A 14972-nucleotide genomic window follows, 5' to 3' on the forward strand; every position below is an offset into this window, starting at 1 on the left:
TTGCAGGGAGGTTGGGAAGGCTGTTTTCGCCCTCCCCAGGCTCCTAGAAAGCCTCTGGAGCCTGGGGAGGGCAAAAACAGTCCTACCGGGCCCACCATCACATGCCAAAAGCAGGGGGAGCATTAGGGGGGGTCACACACACATGCGTGGAGGGGCAGGGCGCATAGAATTATGGGTGTGGGCATGCCCGCACGCGACCACCCCGCACTCCCTCAGTTTTTGGCACGCGATGGCAAAAAGGTTAGCCATCACTGTACTAGCCAATTCTCATCGGGATCCTAAGCCAGTTGGCTGAGCCAGGTTTTGAATCTCTTTTGGAAGGCAACTCGCCATGGCCAACTCGCTGCAACCAACTCGCCACATCTCAACAGTTCAAGTTAATTATTTAAAATAATTAAAAATATTTTTTTTTTCATTTTTGTCATTCACATTTGGTTTTCTCCTTCCTTTTGCATCCTTTATTTAATGACTCGATTCCACCACTTCTTCAATATTAACTTAACTGTTGTGGCCTTTCCACCAATGGCCTCTCCAGCAGCCAAATCAGAGGAGGAGGAGGAGGAGGAGGAGGAGGAGGAGGAGGAGGAGGAGGAGGAGGAGGAGGAGGAGGAGGAGGAGGTGGTGGTGGTGTGGGAGTCAGGCTCAGGATCAAGGCAACCTGAGAGCTCCCAAGGGGAAGAGGAAATAGAGCTGGCAGAGAGAGAGAGACAGAGGCGTGGGCCATCCATCAGCCCTCAGATGGAGAGTCAACAGCCCCCAGGTCTGGAGGTGGCTGATGAGGAAGAGGCGGAAGAGCTGGGTCCAGTGCCTGATGCATGGATGCGCAGAAGGCAGAGGAGAGGAGAGCAGTGGAAATCTATGGGCTGATCCTTGGGAAGGAAGGGCCACCGCTGCTAGCGAGGCCCCACCACCCTAGCTCTGTGGATAAAAGGCAAGGGCGGAGATGAATAGGTGTGGTAGACAACTATTCATCTTCCGGCCGGATTAACTTGTTAGCCTGCGAGAGAAACTTTTTGCCGGCGCTGCCGGTGCTCCTAATAAAGGAATCTTTTCAGTTCATGTCAGAGGGTTTGTTGTGTTTGGGGAGCTGGGTTAGAACAGTAACTCTTATCCTGCAGTGAGTTGGCTGTGATGAATTGGCCATGGTGAGTTGTCCTAGACCCCTTTAGGAAGGTCAAGAGGTCGAGGCAGCCATCAAAACTTTGGAACTGGGTTGTAAGTACCGCTGGGGAGGTCCATTGTGACTGTGAAGCAAATGGCCATAGGTTGAGGATTACCTGCGCAGTAATCAGATCTTCAACCCATTGAGTGAAACAAACCAGACATGTCTCTTTCCAATGCTGCAATCTTAGCCTTTTTAGCCAATGTAAAGGCAGGCAAAATCCATCTTCCCATTTTGCCATAACAGTGGAAATCGTACAACCGCTTTTATTTCCCTGCGTTTTCCCAGTCTGTGTGTGGATATCCACTTTGTCCTTGTTAGAAATTCTTTTTGTATGTATATATATCACCATAGAGCAAACAAAGAGTACAATCACCATGTGATTTACTGCTTAACGGTTTTATACGTACGCACATATCAATTGCCAACCCTCTGAATTTTAATCATGTGACCATAGGAATGCTGCAAAGGTCATTAAGTGTGCAAAAACGCTACTAAGTCACTTTTTGCAGCACCCTTTGATCAGTCACTAAATGAATGGTTACAAGTCAAGGACACCTGTATGTCCTTGGGTCCCACCTGCCCTGTTTCACTGATGTCCTGCTCTCATGTTGCAGATGGGCTCCAACATCAAAGAACTTTTCCGACTTCTGGAGGACTTCATTGACGTCGTCGGCTTTCGCATGAAAGATTTTCAGGATTCTTATCAAGTGACCGACAACTTGGGTGAGTACATTGGACCGATCCAAGTCTGCCCCCCCGCCCCCCGTTGATTTCTAAGTGGTAGGATCCAAATACTGGGATAATGGATCCATTCCCTCCTTCCAGAGATAGCTTTCCGATGAAGGATTGCTGAGCTTCTCAGAAACAGGGCAAGTTGAGGTCAAACCACAACGAGTGTTTTGACCCATTTTGTGTTTATGGGAAAAGAGATGCCCAGCGGGTTTGATTTATGCCTCTCCTGGCAGTTTACACTAAAAATAAAAATAAAATAAACATAATAAAATATAACGATGCGGATGGGCATGCAAAACGCAATTTTAAAACCCACATCGTAATATAAGAATGGCTTGGAAGGGTTGAACTGCAGCCCGCACCAATGTGTGATTCCCACTGGGAGAGACGAATAAAGTCGTATCGGATGCATACAAAAACGCAGAACAGGGAAACGGCTATTAAAGTGCATCTGAATATTCTTCAACGTTTGAGGTGTAGATGGATGGTTTGGGGTGGATCCGTCCCTACTTAATAATTATTAACTGTCGAGGGATTGTTGAAAGTGGAATTGTTGTAGTTTTTTGCATATTAATGATCAGAATGAAACAGGTTGCTTCGACTGTTCATTATGTGCTATGATAATTGGGTTTGAATTTTCTTTCTTTCTTTCTTTCTTTCTTTCTTTCTTTCTTTCCTTCCTTCCTTCCTTCCTTCCTTCTTTCTTTCTTTCCTTCTTTCCTTCCTTCTTTCTTTCCTTCCTTCCTTCCTTCTTTCTTTCTTTTTCTTTCTTTCCTTCCTTCCTTCCTTCTTTTCTTTTTCTTTCTTTTCTTCCTTCTTTTCCTCTTTCTCTCTTTTCATTTCTCTCCTCCTTTCCTTTCCTTTCCTTTCCTTTCCTTTCCTTTCCTTTCCTTTCCTTTCCCTCCCATCTTCTTTCATTTCATTTCATTTCATTTCATTTCATTCTTCCCTTTTCCCTTCTTTACTTCCTTCCTTCTTTCTTTTCATTTCTCCTTCCCTTCCCTTCTTTCTTTTTTCTCTCTTTCTCTCCTCCTTTCCTTCCCCTTTCTTTCTTTCTTTCCTTCCTTCCTTCCTTCTTTCTCTTTCTTTCTTTCTTTCTTTCTTTCTTTCTTTCTTTCTTTCTTTCTTTCTTTCTTTCTTTCTCTCTTTACTCAAGTTGTCAGTATCCAGAAGCTGCCTGTTAAGGCAGCTAAAGCTCTCACTTTCCCTGTCAAAGGCTGGCGAGGAATGGTGGATTGGGCTCGCAATGCAGAAGACAAGGTCACCATATCGAAAAGCATCTTCTCCACGGGAGCATCAGGTGAGACTAAATGGTGCAGTTTCTCAGTGGAATGCAATCTGTCTATGCTTTGTAAACTTTCATCCTTACTTGTTACATCCTTTTATTTTTGCTTTTCAAAAACACAAAACAAATATTTATTTAAGGAGAATCCCATTCTTAGACCACTGATCTGAACTTGGAGTTACATAGTAGAACAGAATAATAAGAGTTGGAAGGGACCTTGGAGGTCTTCTAGTCCATCAGTTGTCCCAAAAGTTGTCATCAAAGTGCTTTTCCAAAAGGTGATTGGACTTTCTTGGGTTTTTTTTTTCTTCCTTGGAAATATTTTACTTCTCAACCAAGAAGATGCTTCAGTTCTGAAGAAGCTTCTTGGATGAGAATGAAACATTTTCAAGGAAAAAAACAAACAAGGAAATCCAGTTGCCTTTTGGAAAAGCATTTTTGGGACAACCAAGCTCAGAAAGTATCAAGGACCCCACAGTCGTCGCCCTCCTCCTCCTCCTCCTCCTCCTCCTCCTCCTCCTCCTCCTCCTCCTCCTCCTCCTCCTCCTCCTCCTCCTCCTCCTCCTCCTCTTCTTCTTCTCCTTCTAATCCTCCTCCTTTTCCTCCTCCTCCTCCTAATCCTCCTCCTCCTCCTAATCCTCCTCCTTTTCCTCCTCCTCCTCCTCCTCCTCTTCTTCTTCTCCTTCTCCTTCTTCCTCTTCTCCCTCCTCCTCCTCCCCCCTCCTCCTCTTCCTCCTCCTCCTCTTCCTCCTCCTCCTCCTCTTCTTCTCCTTCTCCTTTTTCCTCTTCTCCCTCCTCCTCCTCCCTGCAAACCCCACTCCCTTCTCGCTCTGATGATGCTACCTAGTTGGGTCATGAAGCATCTGCAAGGAAACAACCAAGCTGTCAGGGTTCCAAGTAACAGACCCAACGAAATCAAAACGCTGAGGCCTGAAGTTTCCTCAAAGTAAAAATTTTATTAGGAATGCCATCTTGGCACAGCGGGTGAAAACCTGACTCTGAAGGACCCGAGGTTTTGTCCACCCAAATCAAAACCCAGACTTGATGCCCACCAGGTCACACATCCATCACATGGTCCAATCAGGTCACAGTCCTCCCTCCAGCTGTCCACGCCTTCCAAGCACCTGGTGGGAACGTCCTTGGTTCCCATGGAAAAGAATGTTATTTTGGCTACATCCCGTGTCCCCCACCCCCCAGCTATCTCTATCTTCCCTTTCACGTTCCTACAGCTGCAACCGGGTTTGCTGTGGCAGCCCTGAAAATTTTCAAAATGGCTTCAGGGCTGACAGAAGCTTAGAAATCACCAAGGAACCCACAGTTTATCTCTAAGTTACAAATATTCTCTTCTATTGGTACATTTTTCGGACTATAAAACACACTTTTTTTGTTTCCTAAAAGGGGGTGAAAATGTCTGTGCGTCTTATAGACTGAATATTGCTGAAGCCCTGCCCACCCACCAGCCGTTTTTTGGCTTCCACACACCCCATTTTTGGGCCTTTTTTCAGCCTTTTTCAGGCCTTTTTTTTCCAGGCCTTTTTTCAGGGCCTTTTTTCAGCCTTTTTCAGGCCTTTTTTTGGCCTGTTTTCAGGGCCTTTTTTCAGCCTTTTTCAGGCCTTTTTTTTGGCCTGTTTTCAGGGCCTTTTTTCAGCCTTTTTCAGGCCTTTTTTTGGCCTGTTTTCAGGGCCTTTTTTCAGCCTTTTTCAGGCCTTTTTTTTCCAGGCCTTTTTTCAGGGCCTTTTTTCAGCCTTTTTCAGGCCTTTTTTTGGCCTGTTTTCAGGGCCTTTTTTCAGCCTTTTTCAGGCCTTTTTTTTGGCCTGTTTTCAGGGCCTTTTTTCAGCCTTTTTCAGGCCTTTTTTTGGCCTGTTTTCAGGGCTTTTTTTCAGCCTTTTTCAGGCCTTTTTTTGGCCTGTTTTCAGGGCCTTTTTTCAGCCTTTTTCAGGCCTTTTTTTGGCCTGTTTTCAGGGCTTTTTTTCAGCCCGTTTTGAAGCTTTTTTCAGCCCATTTTTTCAGCCCATTTTTTCAGCCAGTTTTCAAGGCTTTTTTGGCCCATTTTGGGGGCTTTTCTCAGCCCATTTTTGAGGCTTTTTGGCCCTTTTTTGGTGCTTTTTTGGCCCCTTTTGAGGCTTTTTTGGCCCATTTTTCAGCCTTTCTTTTGGCCCATTTTTTCCAGCTTTTTTCAGCCCATTTTCAAGGCTTTCTTCAGCCTCTTTGGGGGGCTTTTTTGGGCCCCTTTTGAGGCTTTTTTGGGCCCATATTTTAGGCTTTTTCTGGCCTGTTTTTCAGCTTTCTTCAGCCCCCTTTTTTTTTCTGAAAAGGGCCAAAGAAAGCCCCCCCCCAAAAAAAGCCAAAAAATGGAGCGCCAGAGGCCAAAAACTTTTTGTTGTTGTTTTCCTCTTCTAAATTTAGGTGCGTCTTATAGTCTGAAAAATACGGTATGTCTAACACTTAGTAAATCAGGAACACATTCTCTCAGAAAGAAGATCCAAAGTTTCCTGTCCAGCCTGGACAGAGTTAATATCCGAGTTCTCTTTGAATTACCTGTAATCTGAAATAGGAAACCCACCTTTTCAACATTCTTCTCTACTCCAAATAAGCGTGGAAGGTCAGGCCCTCGGTGAGGCTGCCGAGGCTCGAACATTCCTCTCTAGTGACCACCTCTTTCACAGACGTAATTGAGAGTAACACAATTATGGGTGCCAGATGTATGCTAATGGCCACACTGAGAAATTGCGGGAAGAAATAAAGCTGCTTTATTATAGAATGGCCAGGCAAAATATTACACGTAATTTAGATTTGGACCGTCGTGGCAAATTTCTAGGTCGGTGGGCAGGTGGGAGATGGGGAGACAAGTTAGATTAGATTAGACTAGACTAACAGAGTTGGAAGGGACCTTGCAGGTCATCTAGTCCAACCCCCCGCCCAAGCAGGAGGCTCTACACCATTTCTGACGAAGTTGAACACATGTGGAAGTGTGAAACAGACAGACAGACAGACAGCAAACGTTAACAAAACCAATGGGAGAAGCCACCAAGAAAAGGGGGGCAGGGAGGTGCGTGTTGGCTGCCAGTGGCTCATCGTGCATCCTACCAGCACTCCAAGAGTAATCTAAGGCTCCGTCCCTGAGCATATTGGATTGATAAAGAAATAATGGATGGAAACTAATCAAGGAGAGAAGCAACCTGGAATTGAGGAGAAACTTCCTAATAGTGAGGACAATTAACCAGTGGAACAGCTTGCCACCAGAAGTTGTGGGAGCTCCATCACTGGAGGCTTTTAAGAAGAGACTGGACAACTATCTGAAAGGGTATAGGTAATGTGACTGGGTGGGCATGGCCAAATTTACTTGTTGCTTACTTTTAAAACCATTTTTTCTACAACCTCTTCAGCGAAGAGGTTGCAAAACCTCTTCGATCCCAGCTGAGTTGCCTGATCGGCAGAGGCTTTTTTTCTTTTAAATGCCTCTGACGATCAGGCAACTCAGCTGCTTTTGCTCATTTGCTCAACTCAAATGCTTTTAAAAGCATTTTTTTCTACAACCTCTTCAGCGAAGAGGTTGCAAAAAAATGCTTTCAAAAGGCTCTGACGATCCCAGCTGAGTTGCCTGATCGGCAGAGACTTTTTTTCTTTTAAAAGCCTTTGAGGATCCCAGCTGAGCCGCGCGATCATCAGAGGCTTTTTTTTTTAATTTTAAAAGCATTTTTTGGCCAAAGAGGTTGCAGAAAAAATGCTTTTAAAAGTAAAAAAAAAAAAAAGCCTCTGATGACTGTGCGGCTCAGCTGGGCATGGGGGGAGGGCAGGGATTTTTGCTACCGGTTCTCCGAACCACCCGCCTCCATCACTACTGGATCAGGCGATCCGGTCCGAACCAGGAGTATTTCACCCCTGCACCAAGCCCACAAGAAAATAACAGGAGTCATCTACAATAGACAGTATATGGATTGTAAGAGTCACTATATAACCCAAACAGGCAGAGGATTAGCAGCGGGCATCCATGGACACTGACTAGCAATCACAAAACAGGATAAAATCTGATTTAATTTCACAGGGTAGACTTAAGCATAGTTTCAGCTGGGAAACTCTGACCACCGTAGACCGAACCAAGAGCAAAAAGTCTAGGGAATTCCTGGAAGTTGAGGGACGGAGAGGAGGAAGGCTCAACCTATTCTTCAAAGCAATTTAGAGCAACACAAGAAGTAATGAACGGAAGCTTAACAAGGAGAGATACAACCTAGAATTAAGGAGAATTCTTCTGTCAATGGGACCTGTTAATCAGTGGAACAACTTGCCTCCAGAAGTTGTGGATGCTCCAACACTGGAGGTTTTTAAGAAGAGATTGGACAGCCAGTTGTCTCAAATGGTGTAGGGTGTCCTGCTTGAGCAGGAGGTTGGACTAGAAGACCTCCAAGGTCCCTTCCAACTCTGCTATTCTGTTAAGGGTGTCACTGAAAGCTCAGCATTCATCCTTGAAAAAAATTAGCATCCTGGCCTAGAAATGTCTCCTAGAACTGCTTCTGAGGATAAAAGGGGGAAAGGTGGGGTCTTTGTCCTCCCTTTACCCCTTATAGATTGGCAGGCCTGTTGAACAACTGCAAGCCCATGCTTACAGATAGATACAGATACAGATTAACAGAGTTGGAAGGGACCTTGTAGGTCATCTAGTCCAACCCCCCGCCCAAGCAGGAGACCTTACACCATTTCTGGCAGATGGCAGTCCAGTCTCTTCTTGAAAGCCTCCAGTGATGAAACCCCCACAACTTCCGAAGGCAACTTCTGTTCCATGGGTTGATTGTTCTGACTATCAGAAAATTTCTCCTTATTTCCAGGTTGAATTTCTCCTTGGTCAGTTTCCATCCATTAGTCCTTGTCTGGTGCTTTGCAAAATAGCTTGACCCCTTCCTCTTTGTGGCAACCCCTCAAATATTGATGGGAGGGGAGTTGCTTACTCCCTCTGAAAGGGCTTGCAATCTAGGTGTCCTCCTGGATTCGCGGCTGTCCTTAATGGACCATCTGACGGCCGTGACCAGGGGGGCTTTTGCACAGGTTCGCCTGGTGCGCTAGTTACGCCCTTTCCTAGACAGGGATGCCCTCCGTACAGTCACCCAAACTCTCATTATCTCTCATTTGGACTACTGCAATGCCCTCTACATGGGGCTGACCTTGGGGTGTACCCAGAGGCTCCAGCTGGTCCAGAATGTGGCCGCGCGGGTTGTTATGGGAGCTTCCCGTTACTCCCGTGTTACACCTCTCCTGTGCGAGCTGCACTGGTTACCGGTGGTCCTTCAGATCCGCTTCAAGGTGCTGGTACTCACCTATAAAGCCCTTCATGGCATGGGCCCGGGATACCTGCAGGACCACCTTCTGCCTGCCTCCCACCGCCCAGTGCGCTCACATAGGACTGTCCGCCTCCGGGTGCCATTGGCCAGACAATGTCGACTGGTGGCACCCAGGATGAGGGTGTTCTCTGTGGGCGCACTGACCCTCTGGAATGGGTTACCCTCGGGGCTCCGGATGGCCCCCGACCTCCGCTCTTTCCGCCGTGACCTGAAGACATGGCTTTTCCAACAAATTTGCTGATCTGATGGGTGATTTTAATTGGGAGATTTTAATCGATTATTTTAGTAGCTATTTTCATTGTTTTTATCGTTTTAATTTCTGTGAGCCGCCCCGAGTCCTCTGGGAGAAGGGCGGCATATAAGTATAAGAAAATAAATAAGTAAATAAATAAATAAATAAATAAATAAATAAAGAAAGAAAGAAAGAAAGAAAGAAAGAAAGAAAGAAAGAAAGAAATATTGGAACACTACTATAAGGTCTCCCCTGGTCCTTCTCTTCACTAGGCTGGCCATAACCCAGTTGCCCTAAAGGTGCTTTTTCAAGAGGCATCTTGGCTTTCTTTGTTTTTCTTCGAAGACTTTTCGCTTCTCATCCAAGAAGCTTCTTTAATTCTGACTGAATGGCAGAGGATGGAAGGATTTATATTCCTTGTGGTCATCTGGTTGTTAGCACTTGGAGTTTTATTTTTGCCCTCTGGATCACCTGAATAGTGCAAGTGGGTGTGAAACCTTTTTTGGAACTGCTGAAGAGCAACCATTTCGCGAATGCATGGCACAACCCAGGAGAACAAACCCACCGGGACAAAATTCAGCACTTCCATCTGCATTTAAAAGACAAAAGGCTGCTCTTTTGAAGACAGCAAAATCTACATTTTGGACAGAGAAGGCCGCTGGTTTGAAAGAGGGGTCCAAGAGGCCGTCTAGGTCAAAATTGAACAGCCCTCTCTCTACAGAGGGGAGGGATACAACACCACCCATCTCAGTGTTGGCGAACCTTTTCGGCACCGAGTGCCGAAATAGGAGCGTGCGCATGCACGCCAGTGGTGGGGTCCTCCCAGTTCGGCCCGGTTCGGCCGAGCCGATAGCGGTGACGATATGATGTCACCGAACTGATTCTCTTTGTTTGGGTGCTGGGCCCTCCCGCCCCCGTCCACCCCCCCCCACATTATTCTTACCTTTTATTTGGCCCCACCCCCAATCTATTGCTGCCTCCCAAGTCCCAGCTGATTGGGTAGAAGGAAAAAAAACTGTTTAAGCTCTTGCCGCGGGGCTTCAAAGGGCCGCCCTACAGCTGATCAGTGTTAAAAGGCAGTGTGCTGGTAGACCGGTGCCTCCAAAAACAAATCAGTAGACCGGTAGAGCTCTGCAAGCTGTTAAAAGCCTGGTAGACCAGTACCTCTGCTAAAGCCTAAAGAATTGTCACATGACCATCAAGCCACGCCCACAAAATAAGCCACGCCCACAGAACCGGTAGTAAAAAAATTTAGAACCCACCCCTGATGCACGCATGCCAAAAGTCAGAAGAGCAGCCGCCCATTGCACATGCATGCACCAGGAAGGTGATCTTCCGGTTTCTGCTGCACGTGTGAACACCGGCCAGCTGATTTTCGCGCATGCATGCGCACCAGAAACTGGAAGACCAGGTGGCTGGTGCGCATGCACACACCGGAAACTGGAAGGGCAGCCACCAGGTGTGCACATGCGTACCGGGCGGCTTCTGTTCCTGTTTCTGGCGTTCCCATGTGCGTGAAGACCAGCTGTCCAGTGCACCAGAACCCGGAAAAGCAATGGGCAATGACTCACATGCCTGGAGAGATGGTCTGCATGCCACTTCTGGCACTGGTGCCATAGGTTCTCCGTCTCCAGTTTACAACAGACTCTTTTCAGCAGTGTTCTGTCCCCGTCTCTCTCACACACACAGACAGACAGCCGGGGGTTAAATAAACTGGCAGACAACCAATTCTTCTGATAAGAAGCTTGGCAGCAACCCAGTAGCTGCTTGCCAAGAACTTTTACTCAATAAACAAAATACCCACAGTCAAGAATTGTCCAGTTCGTAAAATAAATCCAAGGCCGATAATGTTGTTTCCAAAGATGCAACGTGACTCGATAGTAGTTAGTTTTGTCCGTCACAGAGTCTGAATGGCCACCTCACCCCCTTTTATACCCTGTGGGGTGTGGTCCAGTGACTCAGCCTAATCTCTGGCACGCCTTTTCTTCTGTTGCGCGCACTTATCTCTGCGACGCTGCCGAGGATCCAGCCAAGACTCATTACCCTCATCACTGTCCACCTGTGGCTGCATGGGTGTGCTTGGCCCCGGCCCTATCTCTTGCCCTTCGGCAGACACTGAAGGCATTGCCAGAGAGGAGGGTCCTGGAGAGGTAGGCCTTGCCAACTCCTCTCCTTCACTCTCGGAGTCCTCTCCTGCCGATGACACAGGCTCAGGTAACGGAGCCACAACAAGCAGTTCCAAGAAGGTTCCACACCCTTTTGCATTATCCTGGTGACCCCGAGGGCACAGATAAACCTCCAAGCGGTTTCAATGACTCTCAGAAAGAATACTAATGACCAGATGACTGCAAGGAATATAAATCCTTCCATCCTCCACCGTTCAGTCAGAACTGAAGGAGCTTCTTGGACGAGAAGCAAAAGCTCTTCAAGGAAAAACGAAGTCCAGTGGCCTCTTGAAAAAAAACACCATTGGGACATCCTATCCAATTGTCCCCCGTAGAAAACTGCTGACGAAACTCAGCCTATCGAACATGCTCGATGGGCCCTCGTTTCCCACAACGATCATTCCCAACTTCTAATTCTGAACGGTATTTGTCCCGTGGGCCGTTGTCCCTTCACGACACAAGTTTAGCAATTCTGCACAGTGCGATCTAATTGTGCTCCAGCCAATACGTTTTTAGGAAAACAGAAAATTGAAGAGGCACTTAATTGGAGCAGCAGTGCTACAATGGGAATAGGCGATCGGACTCCTGCGAGCTGGATGGTTGGGACTGCTAATTGAAAAGGGACTTAAGTACCCTCAATTGAAAGGTTGTGTAGAGGCAGCTTTCTCGCTTGCCAAAACAACGCAAAGAAGAGACTGCAGCTTAAATCACATCAAAGCCAGCAACTTTATTCTTAATCGCTTGGTCATTTTGTAGACTGGAACTGGAATTTAGACCTTTATCTTTATCTTTATTTGATTTATATACCGCCCTACTCCCGAAGGACTCAGGGCGGAGAACAGCCAAACGATAAAATACATAAATACAAAATTTTAAAACAGAATAAAACTGAATTAAACAATTTGGCCCAGACAGATTTAAAACACCCCAATCATTTAAAAACAGATTAAAATTTTTATATTAAAACGAAAAAGGGAAAAGATTAGGCCAGGCCCGCCTGGTGGAATAAAAAGGTCTTGAGAGCGCAGCGGAAAGGTGCGCAGATCCGGGATCCTCCGTATCTCCGGGGGGAGCTCGTTCCAGACAGTAAGTGCCCCCACAGAGAAGGCTCTCCCCCTGGGGGCCGCCAGTCAACATTGTTTGGCTGACGGCACCCGGAGGAGTCCCTCTCTATGAGAGCGTACCAGCCGGTGGGAGGCTATTGGTGGTAGTAGGCGGTCCCGTAGATAACCAGATGACACCTATGTGCAAAAACCCCAGTTTATAGTTGACATTTGATCCTCAAACCACCCACAAAATCAGGGGAGGACAACCAGTGCAAATTCAGCCCCCTTTTTTTACAAGCGTCATGACTGGATGAGGTTAAAGGTAGAGGATATGTGAAGGACTTTGTCACCTTTGAAGCTTTTCATGGGTTGGGGCCATCTTAGAATCATAGGTTAGAATGGTAAGAATAGAACAGAGCTGGAAGGGAGGTTGGAGGTCATCTAGTCCAGCCCCCTGCTCAAGCAGGAGAACCTATCCTATTTCAGACAAGTGACTGTCTAGTCCCGTGATGGCGAACCTATGGCACGTGTGCCACAGGTGGCACGCGGAGCCATATATGTGGGCACGTGAGCATTGCCCTAGCTCAGCTCCAGCGTGCATGCGCATGCCAGCCAGCTGATTTTCGGGCCTACAGGAAGTCGGGAAATGGGCCATTTCCGACATCCAGGGGGCCTCCAGGGCAGTGAGGAAGGCCGTTTTCACCCTCCCCAAGCTCCAAGAAAGCTTCTGGAGCCTGGGGAGGGCAAAAACGGGCCTACCAGGCCCACCATGCCATCGTCTGCTAAAAGCGGGGAGAGTAGGGGGGGTCGCGCATGCAAGTGTGGGGGGCATTGAGTGGGGGCACACGTGTGGGCAACCCCCGCATGCTCCCACCGCTTTTGGCACGCGACGGCATAAATGTTAGACATCACTGGTCTAGTCTCTTCTTAAAAACCTCCAGTGCTAGAGCACCCACGACTTCTGGTGGCAAGCTGTTCCACTGGTTAATTGTCCTCATTGTTAGGAAGTTTTTCCTTAGTTCCAAGTTGCTTCTCTCCTTGATGAGTTTCCATCCATTGTTTCTTGTTCTGCCTTCTGGTGCTTTGGAGAATAATTTGACCCCTCTCTTTTCTGTGGCAGCCCCACAAATACTGAAATACTGCTATCATGTCACCCCTGATTCTTCTTTTCTTTAGACTAGCCAGACCCAAAATATGCAACCATTCTTCATAGGGTTAGAAGCAGTGGTGAAATCCAAATTTTTTTACTACCGGTTCTGTGGGTGTGGCTTGGTGGGCATGGTGTGGCGTGGTGGTGTGGCTTAGTGGGCGTGGCAGGGGAAGGATACTGCAAAATCTCCATTCTCACCCCACTCTGGGGCCAGCCATAGGTGGTATTTGCCGGTTCTCCAAACTACTTAAAATTTCCACTACCGGTTCTCCGAACTGCTCAAAATCTCCACTACCTGTTCTCCAGAACCTGCTGGATTTCACCCCTGGTTAGAAGGGACTTTGGAGGTCTTCTAGTCCAACCCCCTGCCCAAGGCAGGAGACCTCACACATCCTGGACAAATGGTTGTCCAATCTTTTCTTGAACTTCTCCAGCAATGGAGCACCCACAACTCCAGAAGGCAAGCTCTTCCATTGATTTAATCATTCTCACCGTCAGCAAATTCCTCCTTATTTCCAGGTTGGCTACCACCCATGGTGTCTTGTCCTAGCCTCAGGTGCTTTGGAGAATAAGTTGACCACCTCTTTCCTAGGACAGTTCTTCAAGTACTGGAAGACAGCTATCATGTCTCCCAAGCTTTCTCTTCTTCTGGCTAAGCTTATCGAGTTCCTTCAGCCATTCATCTTAGAGTTTAGCCTTCCTGGCTCTTGACCATCTCTGTGGCTCTTTTCTTCACCCTTTTTAGAGTCTCAGCATCTTTTCTGCATCGTGGTGACCAGAATTGGACATGGTACACTATAAAAAAAGATGTTGAGACTCTAGAAAAAGTGCAGAGGAGAGCAACCAAGATGATTAGGAGACCAAAGACCTAAACATACGATGAACAGTTACAGGAACTGGGCCTGGCTAGTCTAGTGAAGAGAAGGCCCAGGGGAGACAGGATAGCATCTTCTAATATTTGAGGGGCTGCCACAGAGAGGAGGAAGGGGTTCAAGCTATTTTCCAAAGCACCCAAAGGCCAGACAAGGAACAATGGATGGAAACTGAACAAGGAGAGATTCAACCTAGAAATGCGAAGAAATTTCCTGACAGTGAGAACAATCAACCCATGGAACAGAAGTTGCCTTCGGAAGTCGTGGGAGCTTCATCACTGGAGGCTTTCAAGAAGAGACTGGACTGCCATCTGTCAGAAATGGTGTAGGGTCTCCTCCTTGGGCAGGGGGTTGGACTAGATGACCTACAAAGTCCCTTCCAACTCCATTAATCTGTCAGTATTCCAAGGGTGGCAAGAAGGGCATGTTTAAGTCCCATCAACCAATGATTGAAAGGTGGCAAGAACCAGGAGGCATGTCTTATCCTCAGTAGCCTTCTGGAACATTCTCCCTCTTCAGATTAAGTTGATTCGAACCCTGGTGGCCTTTTAGAAGGCCTTAAAGATCTGGTTACGTGTCCCGGCCTGGAATCCTGTGTTTGTAAAGGGCCTCGTTTCCTGGTTATATTGACATCAACAAATTCAAATCAAATCAAATATTTATTAGAGTCATAGACCAACATAGGAAGGGAAAAAAACAGTTCTTTTGTATGTATGATTAGCTAAATTTATCTATTGTAATACAAATCAAAATACAAGTAGTCCTCGATTTACAGCCACAACTGAGCCCGGCATTTCTGTTGCTAAGCGAGACAGGTATTCAGTGAGTTTTGCCCCGTTTTATGACCTTTCTTGCCACAGTTGTTAAGCAAACCACTCCAGGTGTTAAGTTAGTAAGACGGTTTGTTAAGTGAATCTGGCTTCCCCGTTGACTTTGCTCTTCAGGAGGTCACAAAAGGGGATCACATGATCCCAGGGCACTGCAACGGTCAT

General features: G+C 46.9%; 1 protein-coding gene across 8 annotated transcripts in view; it reads left to right on the plus strand.

The window, feature by feature from the left end:
* Nucleotides 1-14972, plus strand: part of ADGRB1 (adhesion G protein-coupled receptor B1) — a 387137-nt gene that overhangs the window by 227886 nt on the left and 144279 nt on the right. For all 8 annotated transcript variants that reach the window (XM_087890962.1, XM_087890963.1, XM_087890966.1 and 5 more), the window contains 2 exons: nucleotides 1780-1888; nucleotides 3054-3197. In XM_087890962.1, the coding sequence (XP_087747088.1) occupies nucleotides 1780-1888; nucleotides 3054-3197 (253 nt within the window). The remainder of the gene's footprint in view (nucleotides 1-1779; nucleotides 1889-3053; nucleotides 3198-14972) is intronic.

This window comes from Pantherophis guttatus, chromosome 3 (genome assembly GCF_059756535.1).
Source record: "Pantherophis guttatus breed Tessera chromosome 3, ASM5975653v1, whole genome shotgun sequence".
Lineage (NCBI taxonomy): Eukaryota > Metazoa > Chordata > Lepidosauria > Squamata > Colubridae > Pantherophis > Pantherophis guttatus.